This window comes from Nilaparvata lugens, chromosome 7 (assembly GCF_014356525.2).
Source record: "Nilaparvata lugens isolate BPH chromosome 7, ASM1435652v1, whole genome shotgun sequence".
Lineage (NCBI taxonomy): Eukaryota > Metazoa > Arthropoda > Insecta > Hemiptera > Delphacidae > Nilaparvata > Nilaparvata lugens.
Window position 1 is genome coordinate 6,834,544 of NC_052510.1, and position 19,499 is coordinate 6,854,042.

Consider the following 19,499-nt stretch of genomic DNA (forward strand, 5'->3'; position numbering starts at 1 on the left):
CATTGAAGAGTGAACAGGAAGACAAAGTCAAGGAAAAACTGTTGATAAGACGTCATGCTACTCAGAAACCGAACAAATTACGCGTGATGCATAATGGAACAGAGTGTTATTCCAGTTTCCGTGAGACAGCCTGCAATACAGGTCAACCTACAACTATAAATAGGATTTGAGAATTACAACTTCACCGAGACGAGATAGTGAAAGAAAGATACTGCAGTGTTCTGGGATCGGCTTCAGCGACATCAATTTCTGTTCTAATTAAATTCTAATTTCAACTTAAATGGGGAATGATAACAGTAGCTTGCAAGTTTCCAAGTTTCAAGTCGGATGCTGGAGTGATGCTTCTCTACCTCTACCTTGCTTCACTCCTAATGAAAACTTCTTATTACAAGAGTTATAACTGTATTCAATTTCTCGTGGATTGGGAAGAGTATCTAGGTATAATCTCGATATGGTAGATGGTAGAGATGAAGAATATACAAACCGAATGAAGAATATTATACTCATAAATATAATATAATTATCAATGAACTTAAGAATATATTAGTAATATTGTAATCTCTCTCATGATGATAAAAACAACATCTATATAATTGACCGAGCGAAGTAAGGTCTAAGATTCAAGTCGACAGTTTGGCATTTCTCTTAATGTTTGAATGTTTAAATGTTTGAATGTTTAAATGTTTAAATGTTTAAATGTTTAAATGTTTGAATGTTTGAATGTTTGAATGTTTAAATGTTTGAATGTTTGAATGTTTGAATGTTTAAATGTTTATATGTTTATATGTTGCACATTTACGGCGAAACGCGGTAATAGATTTTTATGAAATTTGACAGGTATGTTCCTTTTTTAATTGCGCGTCGACGTATATACAAGGTTTTTGGAAATTTTGCATTTCATGGATAATAATAAAAAAGGAGCCTCCTCCATAAGCCAATATTAGAGTAAAAATCAGACTACAGAATTATTCATCATAAATCAGCTGACAAGTGTTTACACAGATGTGTGGAAAAGCCAGTCTATTGCTGTATTTCCATAAGGTCTATAGTATTTCAATCAGGTACTTGTAGATGAGAATACTGCGTGAGGTCTACTGTTCACAGAACTACTAGTATAATAGAGGGAATAACTTGCTTATACACATGCGGGTTAGGAAATTCACGAATGACGCATCATCACCTCTGAACTACTGGACTGATTCACTTGAAATTCTGCATACAGAATCCTAATTTGTCGAGGATGGTTACAGGCCTATTTTCAATTCGTCAAGAATTCAGTAGGTCAGGTTTTCAGTGTGTCATGTTTTCAATTGGACCCTTGCAGAGCACGGGTTACCTGCTAGCCTAGTTGACCGAGCGAAGTGAGGTCTAAGATTCAAGTCGACGGTTTGGCATTTCTCTTAATGTTTAAATGTTTATATGTTCATATGTTGCGCATTTACGGCGAAACGCGGTAATAGATTTTTATGAAATTTGACAGGTATGTCCCCTTTTTATTTGCGCGTCGACTTATATACAAGGTTTTTGGAAATTTTGCATTTCCAGGAGCCTCCTTCATACGCCAATATTAGAGAGAAAATCAGACTATAGAATTATTATTCATCATAAATCAGCTGTCTAGTTGACTATAATACTACCCGTTCAAAAACATTGAACATCTTGAAAATGTATCTTTCCATCAACATTGTAGACAGTTGCAGCCAGACCTGATAACAGCGCTCACACTCACATTCCGGGACGACTCGTTTCCAGACAAGAATTTTTTAAGTGAACCGTATTGTATTCAATGACCTGTAATATTAACTGTGTGACGGAATTTGTTACTCGATTCTACTCGAAAACATGAAATTTAGTGTAATTTACAGTGTTTCAATATCAGGGATTACACTAGTAGTTCTGTGAACAGTAGACCTCGCGCAGTTATAAACCACAGTCTCCTCTAATACTGATCATCAGAGTAAATTCTGTCCTGTCCTGTCGTGTCGGCGAGATATCGGTGTATAAACGAGTAATGGCTGTTTGGGTTGTTGTACCGACGATGCTAATAATTTGTTGTAAACAATACTATGCTACTATCATCAAAAGCTCAACGAGTTGAAAACAGAGAAAAGTCGGGAGAAAATACTACGCTACTTTGAGTTATCAATTGCATGCCTCATTAAATTCAATTAATAGTCAACACGACAGATGATTTTTCACCCAGTTTCATTGAGATATTGATATTGCATGTAATGACGACAGCTGATTTATGATGAATAAATTCTATAGTCTGATTTTTACCGTAATATTGGCGTTCGAAGGAGACTCCTTTTCCTTTTGCATTATTCTTAAAATGCAAAATTTCAAAAAACCTTATATATACGTCGACGCGAAATTCAAAAAGGAACATACCAGTCAAATTTCATGAAAATCTATTGCTGCGTTTAAATGCCTTAAATGTGGAACATAAATATAAACATAAATAAAGAGAAATGCAAAACCGTCGACTTGAATCTTAGACCTCACTTCGCTTGGTCAATGAATAATCACTAAAACATTGTGTTCCATGTATTTTAATTTTATTAAAAATAATTTAATCTACTATTTTACAATAAGTTTTCACTGATACTGTCCAATACGTTTGGCGGGCAGGATGAATATCCTGGAAGGATTTCCATAGTTGCTGATGGAAGTTGAATTATTTATAGAATGCAAATTAAAGTTGGTTGTTAGTGGAATGTTGATACAACATACCCTCTCTACAAGAGAAATAATGTATTGCATGTCTCACGTCCAATGATTCCCTTCAATTAGTTTCATAGATTTCCAAAAATATTCACTTTCATCATACTTTGTCCTCCTCTTGCTTGATTTTTCCTTTCCTGAAATCCAAATAATTTCACAAAATTAGAGAAAACCGAACAACATTTAAATTGAAAAGTTGAAAACACTGTAGATGATGAATCTTCAGGAAAAACATTTTAATGGTATCAATGAAGCAGTCACAGAATTGGTTGAAAATAAATGTTGGATTGAATCTATTCAATGTTAATGAATATAATCACAATTCTTGAACGAAAATTCAGAGTAAAAATAAAACCTGCACTACCTTTGGTCTCCTGAATTGACCAATATTTCGTTTGCAGTGGCAGTCATAAATATTTCAATAACAGATAAAGATGTAATAAATACAGAGTGATTATAAAATGACTTTACAACTTTGATGCCCGGTTTCAACAACCTCGATCAAATATAGCCTAGCCATGGTCAATTAGACCATAGTCAAAATTTGATCTCTCGTTCAAACATACAACTGATCCACCAACCTCGGGATTGATCAAAACTCCGTCGATCAAATTTGAACATGGTCAACTCTTGTATCTGTACTTTTCTGAAGTTGGCCAACATGTTTGCTGGCTTGCTATTGGCTACATCTCATTTTTATGGATAGAAATTACTGAGATATTGCAATTTTTCAAATGCTAATGAATTAATAATTATTATTAAACGAAAATCCAAATTTAATTCTGTAATATAGTGAATATAGTAGCACCCCATGATACTCAATATCAGTTTCGCTGCTCATATTCAGAGGGAAATTTGCGCTGAATGCTCTTTTTACTTTACCGTCAGGCCGTCAAAAATTCATATTACTGTACTTTTTTTTGTAATTGCTGTACTAATTTTTCTTCATATTCATTATTTCGGGGCAGGCCCCCTGGGCCATCTTCTTATATACCCCCCTGGCACAGACGTTTTGTATAATCACAAATCTACATTAATTTATAATAATATTTCAAATATGAATTGAATACTTTCGTACAAAGAATTTACAAATCACCATCATTTTTGACAATTTTTTTATGAACAAAAGAACATTACAATTCTAATGAGATACATTGGTTGATGTAAGGATTGAATAGCATAGGCCTACTGTGTAATAGAAGAGTAAAGCAAATCTTTTTCAAAATCTTCCTTTATTTTCTATACTATAATAATTTACTAATAATTAAAAGATTCCGAGAACAAACCTAATAAATAACTTACTACAACTAAATTCAATCGCACTAAAAACTTTGAAATTTTTCATTGCGTCAAAAACATATGGTAACCTACAAACAAGCAAGAAAATTGATCGAGCCAGTCTTTTGACCGTGTTCAAATAATTTGATCGCTCGTTCGGCGGCAGTCAAAATAAACCATTGGTTTGACCGTGGTTAAACGTAACTGGTGTTGGTGGAACGAATTATTTCTGATTTGACCAGCTGATAGACTTTAACCATGTTCAAATGCCTTGACCAAGGTTGGTGAAACGGTGCATGAAAGCACATAAATATATTTATTGAAACTACTTACAGAATTGAGAAAGGTGTCATTTGGTTACAAAACACTTCAAGTTTAAGGTTTGGGTGTTATTTTGGTTGGATGTGACAGCCGTTGGTAATGCGACATACATCCCACCGTTAATCGATTTCTTGCCACACTCGTACCAGCATATCAGGCGTAACTTGTGCAACCACAGCGATCCGAATGTGATCCGATTTCGGAGGTCATTAAGATTGTCTGGTAGAGGCGGAACATATCCTTAATAGAACCTCACAGGAAGGAATCCATCGATGTTAAATCCGGTGAGCGAGGTGGCCATGCATGGTAGATCCAGTGAAGTTGAAAGCAACTATGTAGAAAATCCCGAACTTCTCCGTGGAAATAAACTGGTGCACCGATAAGGTTTACGTTCCGCCTCTACCAGACAATCTTAATGACCTCCGAAATCGGATCACATTCGGATCGCTGTGGTTGCACAAGTTACGCCTGATATGCTGGTACGAGTGTGGCAAGAAATCGATTAACGGTGGGATGTATGTCGCATTACCAACGGCTGTCACATCCAACCAAAATAACACCCACGCCTTAAACTTGAAGTGTTTTGTAATAAAATGACACCTTTCTCAATTCTGTAAGTAATTTCAATAAATATATTTATGTGCTTTCAAAGTTGTAAAGCTCTTTTATAATCACTCTGTATATTTTTGATGGATAAAGCATGCAATAAAGAATACAGCTATTCTCATTTCGCTATTGATCCATTCATGAAATCATCACAAATAGAAACGTTTGTACTGCATTATCATTCATACCCTCATCATCAGCTGGACTTGAAATACTTGTGGACAGTTTCCTTTGTAAATAAATAAATAATTATGAAATAAGGGTTGAATCAAAGAAATTACAAAACCTCACCTCTTATCTTCAACTGCTTCTAAATCTTTAGGCCTCATTGTTACAATTTCTTCTTCTTCGCTATCTCCACTCAGCTCTGGAATCATACGAAACATGATTTAACTACTAAAAGTGATGTAAATTTTAAAAACTATTGAGAAAATAATGTAAAATTGACAAAAGTAGATTGAGGAAATCCAATAATAATTATTTGTATATCTAGAGTGGAAAATTCCACTTTTTCTCCCTGATGGGAAAGATTGATCATAGTTAGAACATGGTTCTAATCAAGCTTGATTGCTTGAAGAACATGGTTAACAGGAATACAATATATTGAATTTTAAAGCAATTGATTAACTCAATTAGATTTTATTTGGCAAGTCACGTTCTGTTTCTTGTAACGTATGAATATGATTTTTTTCATTTCAATAGTGTTGTAATACTTTTCAAATGCGTGTAAATTCATTTCATATACTAGAGTGCAGCCTTCATTTCTTTCGACTTCACATAACAAAACTACAGCATTCAATTTGGATTTTTGTTTAATAATAATCATTTATTTGAGGATTTGAAAATAATTTTTCACGATATTTTAGACTTTAACGTGCTTATTCTCAAAATATTTTTGACATGGGAATGCTCGAAATATTCATAAGAAGTAATAGAACTTATTTTGAATGTAAGGTACATATTTTTAGGCAGATCACTCAGTGACACATATCCTAGCTACATATAAAATCTACTTTGTGAAAATAATTGAGAACTGAAAATTTTGTGAAGTGAACAACTAGCCTACAAGACACTTAACCTATTTCGGACTATGTGTAACCTTATCTAGGAATAGCACAAGGTTACCTTATTTTTTCTCTCCCTATCATTTTTATGATGTAGGCTACTTATTATTGTATGAATCAATGAAGAATAAATTTGGACTGTTGTATAAATTAGAATTGGAACAGTTTTGGGCTTAAGCCTGTGGTAATTTTCTGAAAGATTTGTAATACTGAGTAATTGAATAAATAAATATTTTCACTATTAAATTTTATAAAACTTCAAAGTGAAAAAGCACTCACATTATTTGATGTGGCGACGTCCGTTTCGTGCTGGTATTGCACATTTTCAAGCCAAACAGAGTTCCTGTTTGGCTTGAAAATGTGCAATACCAGCACGAAACGGACGTCGCCACATCAAATAATGTGAGTGCTTTTTCACTTTAAAGTTTTATAAAATTTAATAGTGATAATAATAGTGGAAACAAGATGGATAACCAACAACAAATAAATATTTAATACGGTTAGCCTCATAACATTCATAGAACTATGTCTTTATTTCACTTACCAGCATGTCTGATAAGATTATCTATTCTGATAAAGGCTGTGCAAAGGCTAAAAATAAACTTTCTACTCGTGATATTTTCAATGTTTTTCGATTTGTATATCATGAAGCTATCAAAATGAAAAATTTTTCTCAGGAAAACATTTTTTTCTGATCATTATTTTTTTAGATATGAGCGCCTAAAGTTTAAATTTTTCATGACATAAAGATATAAATCCATGAGATTCAGAGGATAGATTCTTCATGATATTGTTGATCTAGTAAAACAAAAATTTTCTAAAAATATCAATTTTAAGATAATTATTCAATTTACTAAAAATAACTTTAAGTTGAGTTATTTTTGGTAAATTGAATAACTTTTCCAAAAATTGATATTTTCAGAAAATTTTTGTTTTACTAGATCAACAATACCATGAAGAATCCATCCTCTGAATCTCATGGATTTATATCTTACCGAATTTGAAATGTTCTGTCCCAAAAATTCAAACTTCAGGCGCTCATATCTCAAAAAGTAATGATCAGAAAAAATGTTTTCCTGAGAAAACTTTTTCATTTTGATAGCTTGATGATATACAAATCGAAAAACATTCTGATTCAAACTATCAAGTCAAACTATTCTGATTAATTAAGATTGTTGGAGGAATAATGGGATACTCACCAATCATACCGATGATCCTATCCTCAGTAGTGAACTCTCTCACAAGCGCAACATCATCTTCGTCTGACGACAGAACATCTTCAACCATTTTCTCACTGGACTCTGTCTTTGTCTCTTCTTTTTTCACTGCGTCAGCATCTTTCTTACTATCAGCTCCTGAAACGCTTTTCCAAGGATTTTGCTCGTTCTGAAAATGAAAATTCAGTTGAAAATAAATCAGGAACCAGAAGAAATTTACAGAATGACGACTAAAGATTGAAAATCAAATTTCTTTTTTTCAACTGCATTTTATTTCACACAACATGTTTCAACTTTGTCATTTATTTTACTCACTTGAAAATAACATGTTGTGACAAATAAAATAAAGTTGAAAAAAGGTACTTTGATTATTAATTTATATGTAAACACAAGTAGCTCTTACGAAAAAAGTGAATATTGACGACTAAAGGAACGTTTGAGCCTAAATAAAGACTTTCAGACCAAATTTTTAGTTTGAGAATATGTTTCCAATTATGCTAAGTTTGCTGAAGGTCTTAAGTTTTGACTAATATACAATATGAGGCCAATGAGGGATGATTATGATCAAACAAGAGAAAACGTTCAAGAATAAAATGTTCAAAAATAGACATGAGCGTAATTGACACTTTATTAAAAGTTTTATTAAACATACTCACGAATGTAAAGTTTTATTCATGCTAAATTAACAAAATTAACAAATTAATCCATGAAGTTATTAAATTAATAAAACTTATTATTAAAACTATTACTCCTATATAAAACTATTTATTTCTAGATAATTTACACTAGAAATAAATGTGTTGCTGAGTGGATAATATAAAGTATATTTCTTTATTTATGGTAGATTAACAAAATGAACACTTCAACAAATTAATCCGTGAAATTATTAAATTAATAAGTTGTAGATTATCTAGGAGTAAATGTGTTGAGTGGAAAACTTGAACTAAAAACAAACAAAACATTACCTTCTTTTTTGAGAAAGTTTCAGCGGATCTTGGACCTGATTTCCTTACAACTTCGACTTCATCATCAGAAAGAATAACAACTGTGAAAAAAAACATAAATAAATTTTTCACTGAAATATTAATTGAAATCCTTATTGAACTAATCTATATTGAATTGTCGTAACACTTTTTTAATGAGAAAATTGTGATACTAGATTCGGTTGTTAAACAATTATTAATCTCTATTCTCTGGTAGGCTTCTACTATAAAATAATGAAATTGATGCAAAATAACAAAAAAAAACTGACAAAGCCCAGTCTACACATCTCATGACACAAAACCAATATAAGAAACATCCTATTCTAATTGCTGAGAAATATTTTGATTTCTTACTTGATAAAGAAATAGATCTGGAGAGACAATGAACAAAATTAAAAAGTTTTTACCTAAGCTGATAGTTTATTCGATAATTCTATGATTTATGTCTGTCTAATTTATTTATTTATTATTTTTCATCGCATTACATCGTATATTGAGAATACTCCCATTTGATAGGTGATTTGTCGAATAATTGCATCCTTAGAACTGCATGAATGAGATTGATTTATTTATTGCCTTCATTAAGGGCGAAGTTAGTACTCTAGGTCCTCTCTGCCACACAACCCTTATGAGTGGAGGAGCAAATGAGTGAGTGAATTTCTTGAATGAATAGATAAGTTAATCCATGATCTCTCCCGATAATTGTACTATCTGTATCAATGAATAAATACAAACAAACAAACACTTTATTGATTCATACAATAAGTACATCATTAAAATGATAGGGAGAGAAAAAATAAGGTAACCTTATGCTATTCCTCTCCCAAATTTAGATAACGTTACAACATAGTCCGAAATAGATGAAATAATTAATAAATGATCTTTCCCGATAATTGTGCTATTTGTATCAATGAATAGATACAATGAAATAAAAGTTAATACAATGATACAAGTTAATAAAGGAGGGAATGTACTTTGAACTTTAACTTTCCTCAGTAAGAACATAACCTATTTTTTCGGACATTTTATTACTTATCAAAATTTGGGAACAGAATAGTTTTGGGCTATGCCTGTTGTTCTATCCCGATCATATTCATATGATTTGTAATTATATCAACAAATAAATAAATAAATAAATAAATGTAATAAATGTACTCGCTAACATCATCTGAATTATGGATGAATAAATATAAGTATCAAATATAAATAATATAGTCACCATCATCATCACCATCGTCATCTTTCGAGGACTTTGTTATCTTTGTCGATTGTACTTGCTCTATTATCTCCGTCACTCTCTCCCTCACCTCCTCTCTATTCAACGGAAGCATAGAGCGACTCTGTGAGCCTGGCAGTTCTTGGTCCATTCTTATTCTCTGCACCAGACATGATGGCTGATTCGCATCCCTGTTTTTTAATGGAATAAAAGCGTATATTACACTGAGAAAAAATAACATAAGAAGATATATCATGGTATAGGTCGTTTATGTTCAAAATTTCAAGCATTCTTTGTTACCTCAAGCAGCTACCACTCAATAAATTTAAGCAGGTTTTGAAAGAATTATCACTTGCTAAGTGCTTGTACACTATAGACGAATATTTTTAGGTTGACTGGAGTTAGGTGTTACAACGCTGTAGCCTACATCCTAACATTTAGTATATTTTTCACTAATAGTTTTAAGTTTTGTTGTGAACCTTTCATTGTTTCATGTTGTCTGACAATGGTCCATGTATTTTTGTAATATTTATGACCAATAAAATATTTATTTATTATTTATTACTGTTTGGCTGGGTGAGAGTGTAAGAACAGCACAGCATTGGAGACTACCAGCGTCACGAAAACAACCAAGTGGACTATCAATAAATGAATGAAAAAGTTTGTATTCTCAAAAAGCAACAGGTTACAAACATTTGAAATGTTAACTTTACAATAATTTGGAAGAATAGTACTCCTCACCCAGAACGAGTCTGTGTGTGAGGAGGGTCGTGTATAATACAATATAAATCAATTTGCGTAGCACTAACACTTGAGTAAAATGCCTGTATATAAATTATAACTACTTGAAAAAAATCGGCTATATTCACACTATAGAGTATTATACATCATGTTGTTATGTAACAACTTATGGGTTAATGAATTTTGTTGTGTGCAGATAAAAGTAATATTCTATAAGAACCTATCATATTATATTAACGAACAGTACAGGAGAAGAAAGTGAAGAGGGGAATTTTGGAAATTTCAGATAACCTTAAAGCAGAGACAATGATTGATACTACTAGATATATGGTGACCAAATTAATTGTCGCTGGCATCATGTCCAATGCTGAGCAGCCACCTCAAAGACAGCAATGCTGCCCCCCTCGGAGTGCAACATATCCCAGGGAAGGTTATGGTAGAGGCAATGAGCCAGGTAAAACGAGTTGGATCAGCGTGAGTTAACAGTGAAATTTGGAACATAAACGCCCTATACCATGGAATATCTTCTTATGCTCATTTTGAGGTAATATAGAGAGCAGAGAAATTTAGTAATTCACTCATTTATTTGTTTATTTTCACACACAATGACACAAACATAAATTACTCATTTAAAATGACGTAAAAATACTCATTCTCAGAAGACCCAAAGGGTAGAAAAATCGAGAAATGCATTTATTCACTGTCGAAAAAGCAATACATTACAGTTTAAAACACTTATATTGAGGTAATTCGAACAACACTTGAGTAGCCTAGTTTGTGAAAATCTAGAAAAATAATTATTTATCTGTAAAATACAATTTAATTGATCTGTAGAAAATCACGAAATACCTCTGTTTCTGGTTTTCCTCGACAGCTTTCTTAATAACTATGATCAGAGTGAATGACACCTTACTTTACTTGTTCGACATATGAAACTGCATCAATGGGGCAAAGCTCCTGTGGTATATGACACGACACGTCAAAGTGTAATCTAATATATTACTACAATCCTTCATCTTTCAACACAACAGTCAAGAGAACACTACAGATTTCACATATCATACATTAATAAAACATCAACCAACAAGGAAGTCCGCTAATCTGTAACGACACAATACAATAAGAAATTCCCTGAGTGGTTTTTTGAACTCTTCAAGCCCTCAATTTCTCTTATGTGAGATGGAATTTAATTGAATATTTTCATTATCATATAGAACGGGCCACTCTCCAGCAGACTAAGTGTATGAGGTGGGTAAACAAAACCTCTAGTAGCCGGTTACCGAGCTCGGGGATTTAGCTAAGTTCTAGACTTTAAACAGCTTGAGTCAGAAAAATGGCTTTCCGAAACGGGGTGTAGTCGCAGTCATAGGCAAAGCCATGTTTAAATTAAATTTCAAAAACTAGAAAATTGAACACACAATAAAATAAAAAGAAAATAGTGTAAATTATCATCTATTTTGAATTATTTAGGAATGTTTCATTTCGTCAAGGAAAAACGTTTCCAATTATAGAAATGAGAAAATAAATATTTATTTTGCTGCAACTATTTACTGCGACTACGTCCCGTTTTGGAAAGCCAATTTTCTGACTCCACCTGTTTAAAGTCTAGAACTTACCTAAATCCCGAGCTCAGAAACCGACCCTAAATTTTGTATTATGAGGACGACTCACCTGGTTCTCCTCATACATTTGTCTATTTTTTGAGAACGAAGATTGCTAAATGTAATATATAAATAGCAGGAGCCGCCAGCAATCTCTTTTCTTTAAAATAAGGTCTACAAGAACAACTTGTATTAATCTTATAAATTATCCTAATAGCTTTCTTCTGCAGTATGAATATTCCATTATTCTCGACACTTTTTCCCCAAAAAATGTCGATACTTTTTCCACCTTTGATGATATACGAAACTTGAAGAGCCTGATTTATGAAAATCTAGAAAAATGATTATTCATCTGTAAAATACTATAATATTGATGTGTGAAAAATCACGAAATACCTCTGTTTCAGGTTTTCCTCGACATCTTTCTTGATAGCTGTTATCAGAGTGAATGACACCTTTGATGATATATCATAGAGAAACAATAACATAAGTAGATACCCCATGGTAAGGGGCGTTTGTGTCGCAACTTTTACTGTTATCTCAAGCCGATAGTACACGTATTTCTTTTCCAAAAAAGTGTGTGACACTGGTAGTCTCTCATATTGTGCTGTTTATACACTCTCACCGCAACAAAACAGTAAAAATCTACAATAATCGACAGTAATCGACTTGAGTTAAGAGGAAAAGTTGCGACATTAACACCCTATACCATGGGATATCTACTTACGATATTGTTTCTCTATGGATATATGTGCCTCACTTGAATAGCCTAATTTATGAAAATTTAGAAAAATAACTATTCATCTGTAAAATACAAAAATTGATGTGTAAAAAATCACAAAATACCTCTGTTTCTGGTCTTCCTCAACCGCCTTCTTGATAGCTGTTATCAGCTGTTATCAGCTGTTCTCTACCTCACTTGAGTAGCCTAATTTATGAAAATTTAGAAAAATAACTATTCATCTGTAAAATACAAAAATTGATGTGTAAAAAATCACGAAATACCTCTGTTTCTGGTCTTCCTCGACCGCCTTCTTGATAGCTGTGACCAAAACGAGCGCCTGTTCTGCCGCCTTCCGGGAGCAATTGATGATGACATCGGGAGACAACAGAGCGCTGCCCATCAGATGCATGCCACACAGCTCCCTGTAAGCGTTCATCCCCAAAACCAGCTGGGCCTGGGCGGTTCGCTCCTCTATTTCCGTTGGGTCAGATAGGATCAGCACGTCACTGCAACAAAATCAGTCCGCGATATCAACATTGAAAATATTTCATCTTTTTCATCACCAAAGTGAACTCGTATTGCTTTTGTTGATGGAAAGTGCCTTTCGGGAAGGTCCCAACTCGCCTGAATATACCAATTAAGCCGTCAATAACCCTTAAGACTGATACTCCAGCCAGGACCCACAGTTTAACGTATCCATCCTATATTTCAGAAGTGTTCTGGTTAAAAACTGTTGGTGATAAGTGGGTTGAACCCGGGATCTCTGAGCTGCTACGCAATTACTCATCCACTAGACCACGGAACACACTATTCATTATTGGCACAAACTTCTTGTGCAATACAAGACGAAGGTACTTGTAGAAGACGAAGTAGAAGTAATAGAAACGAAGAAAATACGAAAAAGATAATAATAAATAAAAGTAAATAAATTTTAATCCCTTTAAAAAATACAAACAAGCAATTGAACATAATAGTACAAAATATCTAAAATACAATTCAATAGGTAAAACAATGACCTAAGTTATGGTCGAAGCTAGTCGTTGTAATATTTTAAATAATAAAGGGTACTACAAGTTTCAATATTGTTCTTATTGATACAATAGGTCTATAAAAAAATATGGAATTTAATTCTATTGGAAATTAACCTACTCAACTATGGGAAACCCATGTACTAGAGTAGGAGTAAAATATAAATAGAAACCTCCTGCTTGGATCTAGAATGTTGTTGCCAGATCTCACTATACCTTCACGGTTTTAACCACTAGAGTGTGATCACATTGACTGTGCGTGTATGTGCAAGTGCATGTCGAATCATGCATGAGCCGAAAAACTGGAAAGTGGGATTAAGACACGTTGTGGCTTGCATGTAGCTGCTCACACTGAACGCAACCAGCAAGTGCACGCGTTCAGTGTGAATGATCCTATTCTCTTTCCAGATTTTGTTTCTCATCTGCGCGCTTGGTCATGCATAACCAAGCGTCCAATTGCACATATACGCATCCAATGTGATTACACCCTCATTCACAACACTCTCAAGCTTGATGCTGTCTTCACCGTTCCACTATGAATTGATAAGCTTACTATCAGAGGCGAGGCTCTGGATTCACCGATGACTGGACAGAAATTGATATGTAATGTGTATATTATTCAATTGAAAATATTTAAAATAAATATAAAAAAGGTATGTTCGGGGCAGTTTCCGGGTGGCACCAGTCTATGAGAAGAAAATGGAAGGAAGATAACGCTGGTATGGACATGTAAATAGACGTTCACCCAATTATATGACAAGGAAAGTACTTGATATGGAGACACAGCCGAGGAGCAGAGGCAGACCCCGTCTCACATGGCTAGGTTTAGTTCATGAAAATATGAAGCAGTTGGACCTGACGAATCAGACGACCCAGGATCGTTCCAACTGGAGACTTAGATCGAGGAGAGCCGACCCAAATAATGGGAAAAAGGCAAGGAGGAAGAAATATAAAAAAGGTAGAGAAACCAAAAGATAATAGTTTTTATGCGAGCGCGCCAACTTTGAACAAATTAGACTACTGCATCATCAGTTCCATCCGTTCAATGTGATTCTCAAAAATATGCGATTCCAGTAATGCTATTTAGCATTCGTTACCACCACTCTTCTGCATCATCGCTCTCCCTCTCACCGTAAACGATGGTGTAGTAAACGGTCTAATACATCGCTATTTTCTACGAGTCCACTGTTCCGCGCAGTATATATTATATATATATTCAATATATTTTAATATATTCATAATTATTATAATTTCATTTCAATTTTTTAAATTTATTTCAATTATTAAGGGCCAGTTTCCGAGCTTGAGATTTAGCCAAGTTCTATACTTTTCAACTCCAAGATTATAAATAGTAAACTTATCTTATACAAGATGTCATATTGCTCGATAAATAATCGTCTAAAATGAAACATTATTATTTTTAAGTAGTGGGGGAAGGGGTGCAGATTTCATCCTATCTTTGAACTGAATTGTTCCTGGAGATGACAGAGCCAAAAAGTCATGCCTCGCCCCTGCTTACTAGGTCCTATTCTTACCTATTTTCTATTTCCAGGTTACAATAAATTCTCTTTTGTAATTCAGCATTTTTTCATCTTTTCAATACAAGCTTAGCGACCAGAGATTAGTCTTGTGAGCTTCAAGTTCTTTTGTATAATTAATAATATTTTATTCTTGAATAATTGAGAATGAAAATTCATGAATTAATTCTCATAAAATATGTTTAATTTGAAATGATTACCCGTCCTCGAAGATGGCATACTCGATGGCGACCGGATAGTGGTGCAGACTGAGCGGCACCAGCTCGCGTTCGGCCGGGTCGTGTACGATGACTGTGTGGCCGTCCACGGTGACATCCGGTCGCCGGAAGTGCGCCAATGCGGACAGGGCGGCCACCGAGCAGCAGCCGACCAGGTTGCCCTCATGGTTCAACACCACCATGTCCACGCGCACGTTCCACACCTCACAAACAGCAACAACATTCAATTTACAAACTACTATTGACAAAAACATAGTACTTTCCAAGTAGTTGAAAACTTTTTTTCACTGACGTCCTACTTGCATACAAATTGAGAATAATTTAGCAAGTAGTATTTTTATTTTGACAGGAACTAACTGTATAGAAGTTTAAATCTTTATTTCACTGAGTTGTGTTTTTTTTTGTCAAAATGAAAAATGATTTGATTTGAGTAGTTGTGTAGGTAAAAATAATAATAATAATATTCGCCTTTTTTTCTTTAGGGCACAGGTTTCCTCAGCGTAACAACAATCTATATTTGCCCAATCACAGACTTACTGCCTATGAGAAGGGAGTCTTATATTCAGGCATAAAAATATATAATTCTTTGAGAAACGAGTTGAAAACTGAGACTAATTTGAAAGTATTCAAAAATAAAATAGGTGATATACTATTAAAGAGTTGTCCCTATAGTGTTGAAGAGGGAATAAGGTCATTGTCTGGTAGTTTGGACATACAGGTTTTCAAGAAAATTAATATATTGAAAAATGTATCAAACAAAACCGATCTTGTATGTAAAATATATAATTATGTAATTGACAGGTGGCAGTGAGTTTTAATGAAGCTCACATACAGATATAGATTCTACTCGACATTTCTGACAAAAACTGTTCAGTAAACTTTTTTCCTTTCGACCTTAGTTTTCAAGATATATCGATTTTTCGATATTTTCGGAATATGCCTACTTCTGGTCATTAAATACTCAATAACTCGAAAACTACTGGTCGAATTTCAACGGTATTGTTGAAAAGAGAAAAATATTTCAAACAAGATTATTGTAATTTTATTTGTTGTGAGATATTTTGCAGTTTTTTATTAGGGCTTAAACTTGAAAAAAATACTATTCTTCAAATTCAAAGTGAAATTTCCAATTATAGAAAATAAAGATTTATTATGCTGCAACTATTTACTGCGACTACGCCCCGTTTTGGAAAGCCAATTTTCTGAATGCAGCTGTTTCAAGTCTAGATCTTACCTGAATCCCGAGCTCGGTAACCGGCTCTAAGTGTAGTAACATAATCCAGATACATTCTCTTCAGCAAGTATAATTTGACGATAAACGTTTATATTGAAATTATATAAAATAACAAGATACCTTTTCTTCAGCAACTATGCAGAGTGCTTCCAGATCGACACAATGCGATTCTTTTATGCACTTTTCCAGCAGACGACTCAAATTTGTGTGCATTTCGCTGAGCGTGCTCTGCTCTATATTGGGAATGGCCATCGGACTGATTTCAACATTCATGAACAGCAAGCCTTCACTTGGACGTGTGGCTTTGGGTTCTTGCACGTCGCATGTCACTGTTGCCAATACTCTGAAATAAATAAGAAATTCATAAATAAATAAATATATTAGATGCAGATGGATAGTCTAGTGGGGGGATTCCAAAATATGTTGTATATTGTATTTCATATTAGTGTATATCATGTTTTTTTTTGGAAAAATTGAATTGAGTTGTCCTCCTTAAGAAAGGGCTGAGAGGTAGTAAATAAAAATATAAATCTCAGTACCCTGTTAAATTATTATTTTGTCACAAGATGTTTGGGTACTTTATAAAAGGGTACTAAGATTTATATTAGAAGTAGCCCTAAAGAAAAAAGACTGAGAGATAGTGTTTCCATCAGAGCATCCTCTTGTACGGCCTGGTTCTCTGGGGTGAAGTTGAGAATGTTGGACGAGAACTACGCATGCAGAAGAAAGCCTTGCAGGTCATCTGTGGGGCTGACTGGCTCACTGCCGTCCTCTCTTTGTTAGAGAGAAGACACTCACAGTATTTGCTCTCTGTATTTTTCATGCTCTTCGCAGGCCCCAGGTGAATTTTAGTACTGTATATGAGTTTGTCACCATGAAGAGGATAGAGCTTTCATACACATAATATGAGAGGGAGCCATAGGTTGGATGTACCTTTAATACCTTCTGCTTCATCCATTACCCACATTTGTGGCATCGATGGCGTCATAAGGTGCGTACAGACTTTCGCTCTGCTCCGCAACCGAACGTCACTCCAGCAGAGCGATTGATGATCGACCGGGGAGCAACAGTGGTTCGACCGGGGAACGCGAGAAGATCTAACATCTTCCATAACGTTCATGATGGGTGCGTGGGCGGTGCGACTGTGGTTCGATGGTGGTACGAGAGCGGTACGAGGGAGGAGCGTGCTCGGTGCTGGCTGGAAGCGCGAATATGTGTACGCAGCTATAGAGTTCGTTTTCAATATACACAATAACACAAAAAATATTCAGATGGCACATAAAATAGTGACCACTTATTAAAAAAAGTTCAGATCATCACTCATAAATTCATTTACGCTATAATATGATTTATCACAAAGCAGCTTCCTGACGGCTCTCTTGAAGGCGGCCTCATCCAACTTCTTCACACCAGGAGGCAGCTTGTTGAAGATTTTCAGTGCAGAAACTCTATAGCTGGCCTGTAAACGGTGGAGACGTCTCCTAGGGACATCCAGCAGCTCGCGTTGCCTGGTGTTGTGGTTGTGAACGTCACTTCTGGCAGCAGAGTATGCTGTATCCTCTTGTCATACACCAAGCACAGGAGGATGTAATGGCTGAAGACCGTCAGCACACCAAGGCGAGCAAAGATGGGCTTGCAGTGATCGGTGCCTGTTATAATCCTTATAGCCCTCTTTTGCAGTCTCAGCACATCAGCAGCCCTCGCTGAATGACCCCACAGAAGCAAGCCATAGGTAATGTGGCAATGGGAGAGCGCGTGATTCAGCATTATAAGGTACTTCTAAGTCACCAGGCCCCTCATCTTGAGCAGCAGAAAGCAAATGCGGGAGAGTGGACTGGTTACCTGCTGTATATGACTGTTCCAGCTGAGTTTGCTGTCCAAGACAAACCAGCAGCTTCACTGGATTCTGAAGGTCACGCAGTTCACGTGACAAGCTGCAGATGATCCTTTGGGTCTTGTCCTCATTCAGCTGGAATCGATTAGCCAGGAACCATGAAGTGGCAGATCGAAGATGCTCCGCAGATGCCTCCAAAACCCGCTCAAGCTTAGCACCCGATGACAGTAGAGATGCATCATCCGCAAACATCAGAGAGGAACATTGTATTACCTTATCAGAGGCTGAGCAGGACACGAACTGGCCTTGCCAACCTATCGAAAAAGCAACACGCTTCCAATGGCTGTAAGAGACCTGCCGGCCAGGCAATTTCAAGGTGCGCTAAGGAGATTGCTTATGAAGAACCCCTTGAATGCTCTAAATGTTCTTTATGTTGGATAACATGCTGGTGAGCTCATATTTTTCATTTTTTGTTGTTGTGATCAGCTATTAGCTTCTTGTGTTTTATTTTTCGACGTGTCCTTCAACATTATGAACTTAGAATAGTAAATAGTTGGACTATATCAATATTGATAACTTACTTTGTTTCGCCAAGTGATACAATGCATGAACCCCATTCCTTCCCATACGCAATGTCCAGCTTTCGATACTCATCAGCACCTCTGCCATCTATTCGCTGTAAAAAAAATATCAACTCTGTGGTTACTTAGCCTCACGTGTGACACCGGCTTAACCTATTTCAAGAGGCTAATGAAAGTTTTGCAAATAAATTTCTTAACTAAATATAAGTTTACCTACGTTGATACAAGAAGAGAATAAACAAATTGAGTCACCCAGATTCAGTAGTAAGACAAAAGTATAAAAAATTAATCAAAGAGCATTCAACTCTACTGATCATAGATGTTTTAATATAAACAAACAGGTTGGCTATTTTATTGATGGAAAATATAAAATATAGTTACCTTCCTGATCGTTACAGATTTATAAACAAAATTCTTTTCGTATTTAGAGAATAAAGAATCTTTGGACATCATGTTTGACGAAACATGTGCGGATAGTTTTTGATTGAGAAATACAAAAGCTAACCTCAAAAACTAAGAATCAAAATAAAATAAACGATAGTCAACTTGTCGTGTTGTCGACTATTCAGTAAAACTAAAAGTTCGATTGAT

General features: G+C 34.9%; 1 protein-coding gene across 3 annotated transcripts in view; it reads right to left on the bottom strand.

Moving 5' to 3' along the window:
• Positions 1-19,450, bottom strand: part of LOC111050918 (exosome complex component RRP45) — a 24,080-nt gene extending 4,630 nt beyond the window's left edge. Inside the window, exons 1-10 of one of the 3 annotated variants that reach the window (XR_005571913.1) lie at positions 19,290-19,441; positions 18,909-19,003; positions 16,614-16,836; positions 15,242-15,462; positions 12,757-12,981; positions 9,413-9,600; positions 8,176-8,255; positions 7,193-7,379; positions 5,221-5,296; positions 2,734-2,861 (exon numbers count right to left, since the gene is read on the bottom strand). Coding sequence is in view for 2 of the 3 variants with exons in the window: in XM_039433578.1 (XP_039289512.1) it covers positions 2,825-2,861; positions 5,221-5,296; positions 7,193-7,379; positions 8,176-8,255; positions 9,413-9,600; positions 12,757-12,981; positions 15,242-15,462; positions 16,614-16,836; positions 18,909-19,003; positions 19,290-19,361 (1,404 nt within the window). In the remaining variant the exon portion in view is untranslated. Of the gene's footprint in view, positions 1-2,536; positions 2,862-5,220; positions 5,297-7,192; positions 7,380-8,175; positions 8,256-9,412; positions 9,601-12,756; positions 12,982-15,241; positions 15,463-16,613; positions 16,837-18,908; positions 19,004-19,289 lie in introns of those variants that run through there. The other 2 variants (XM_039433578.1, XM_039433579.1) reach the window with 2 other exon arrangements.
• Positions 19,451-19,499: the final 49 nt, after the last annotated feature.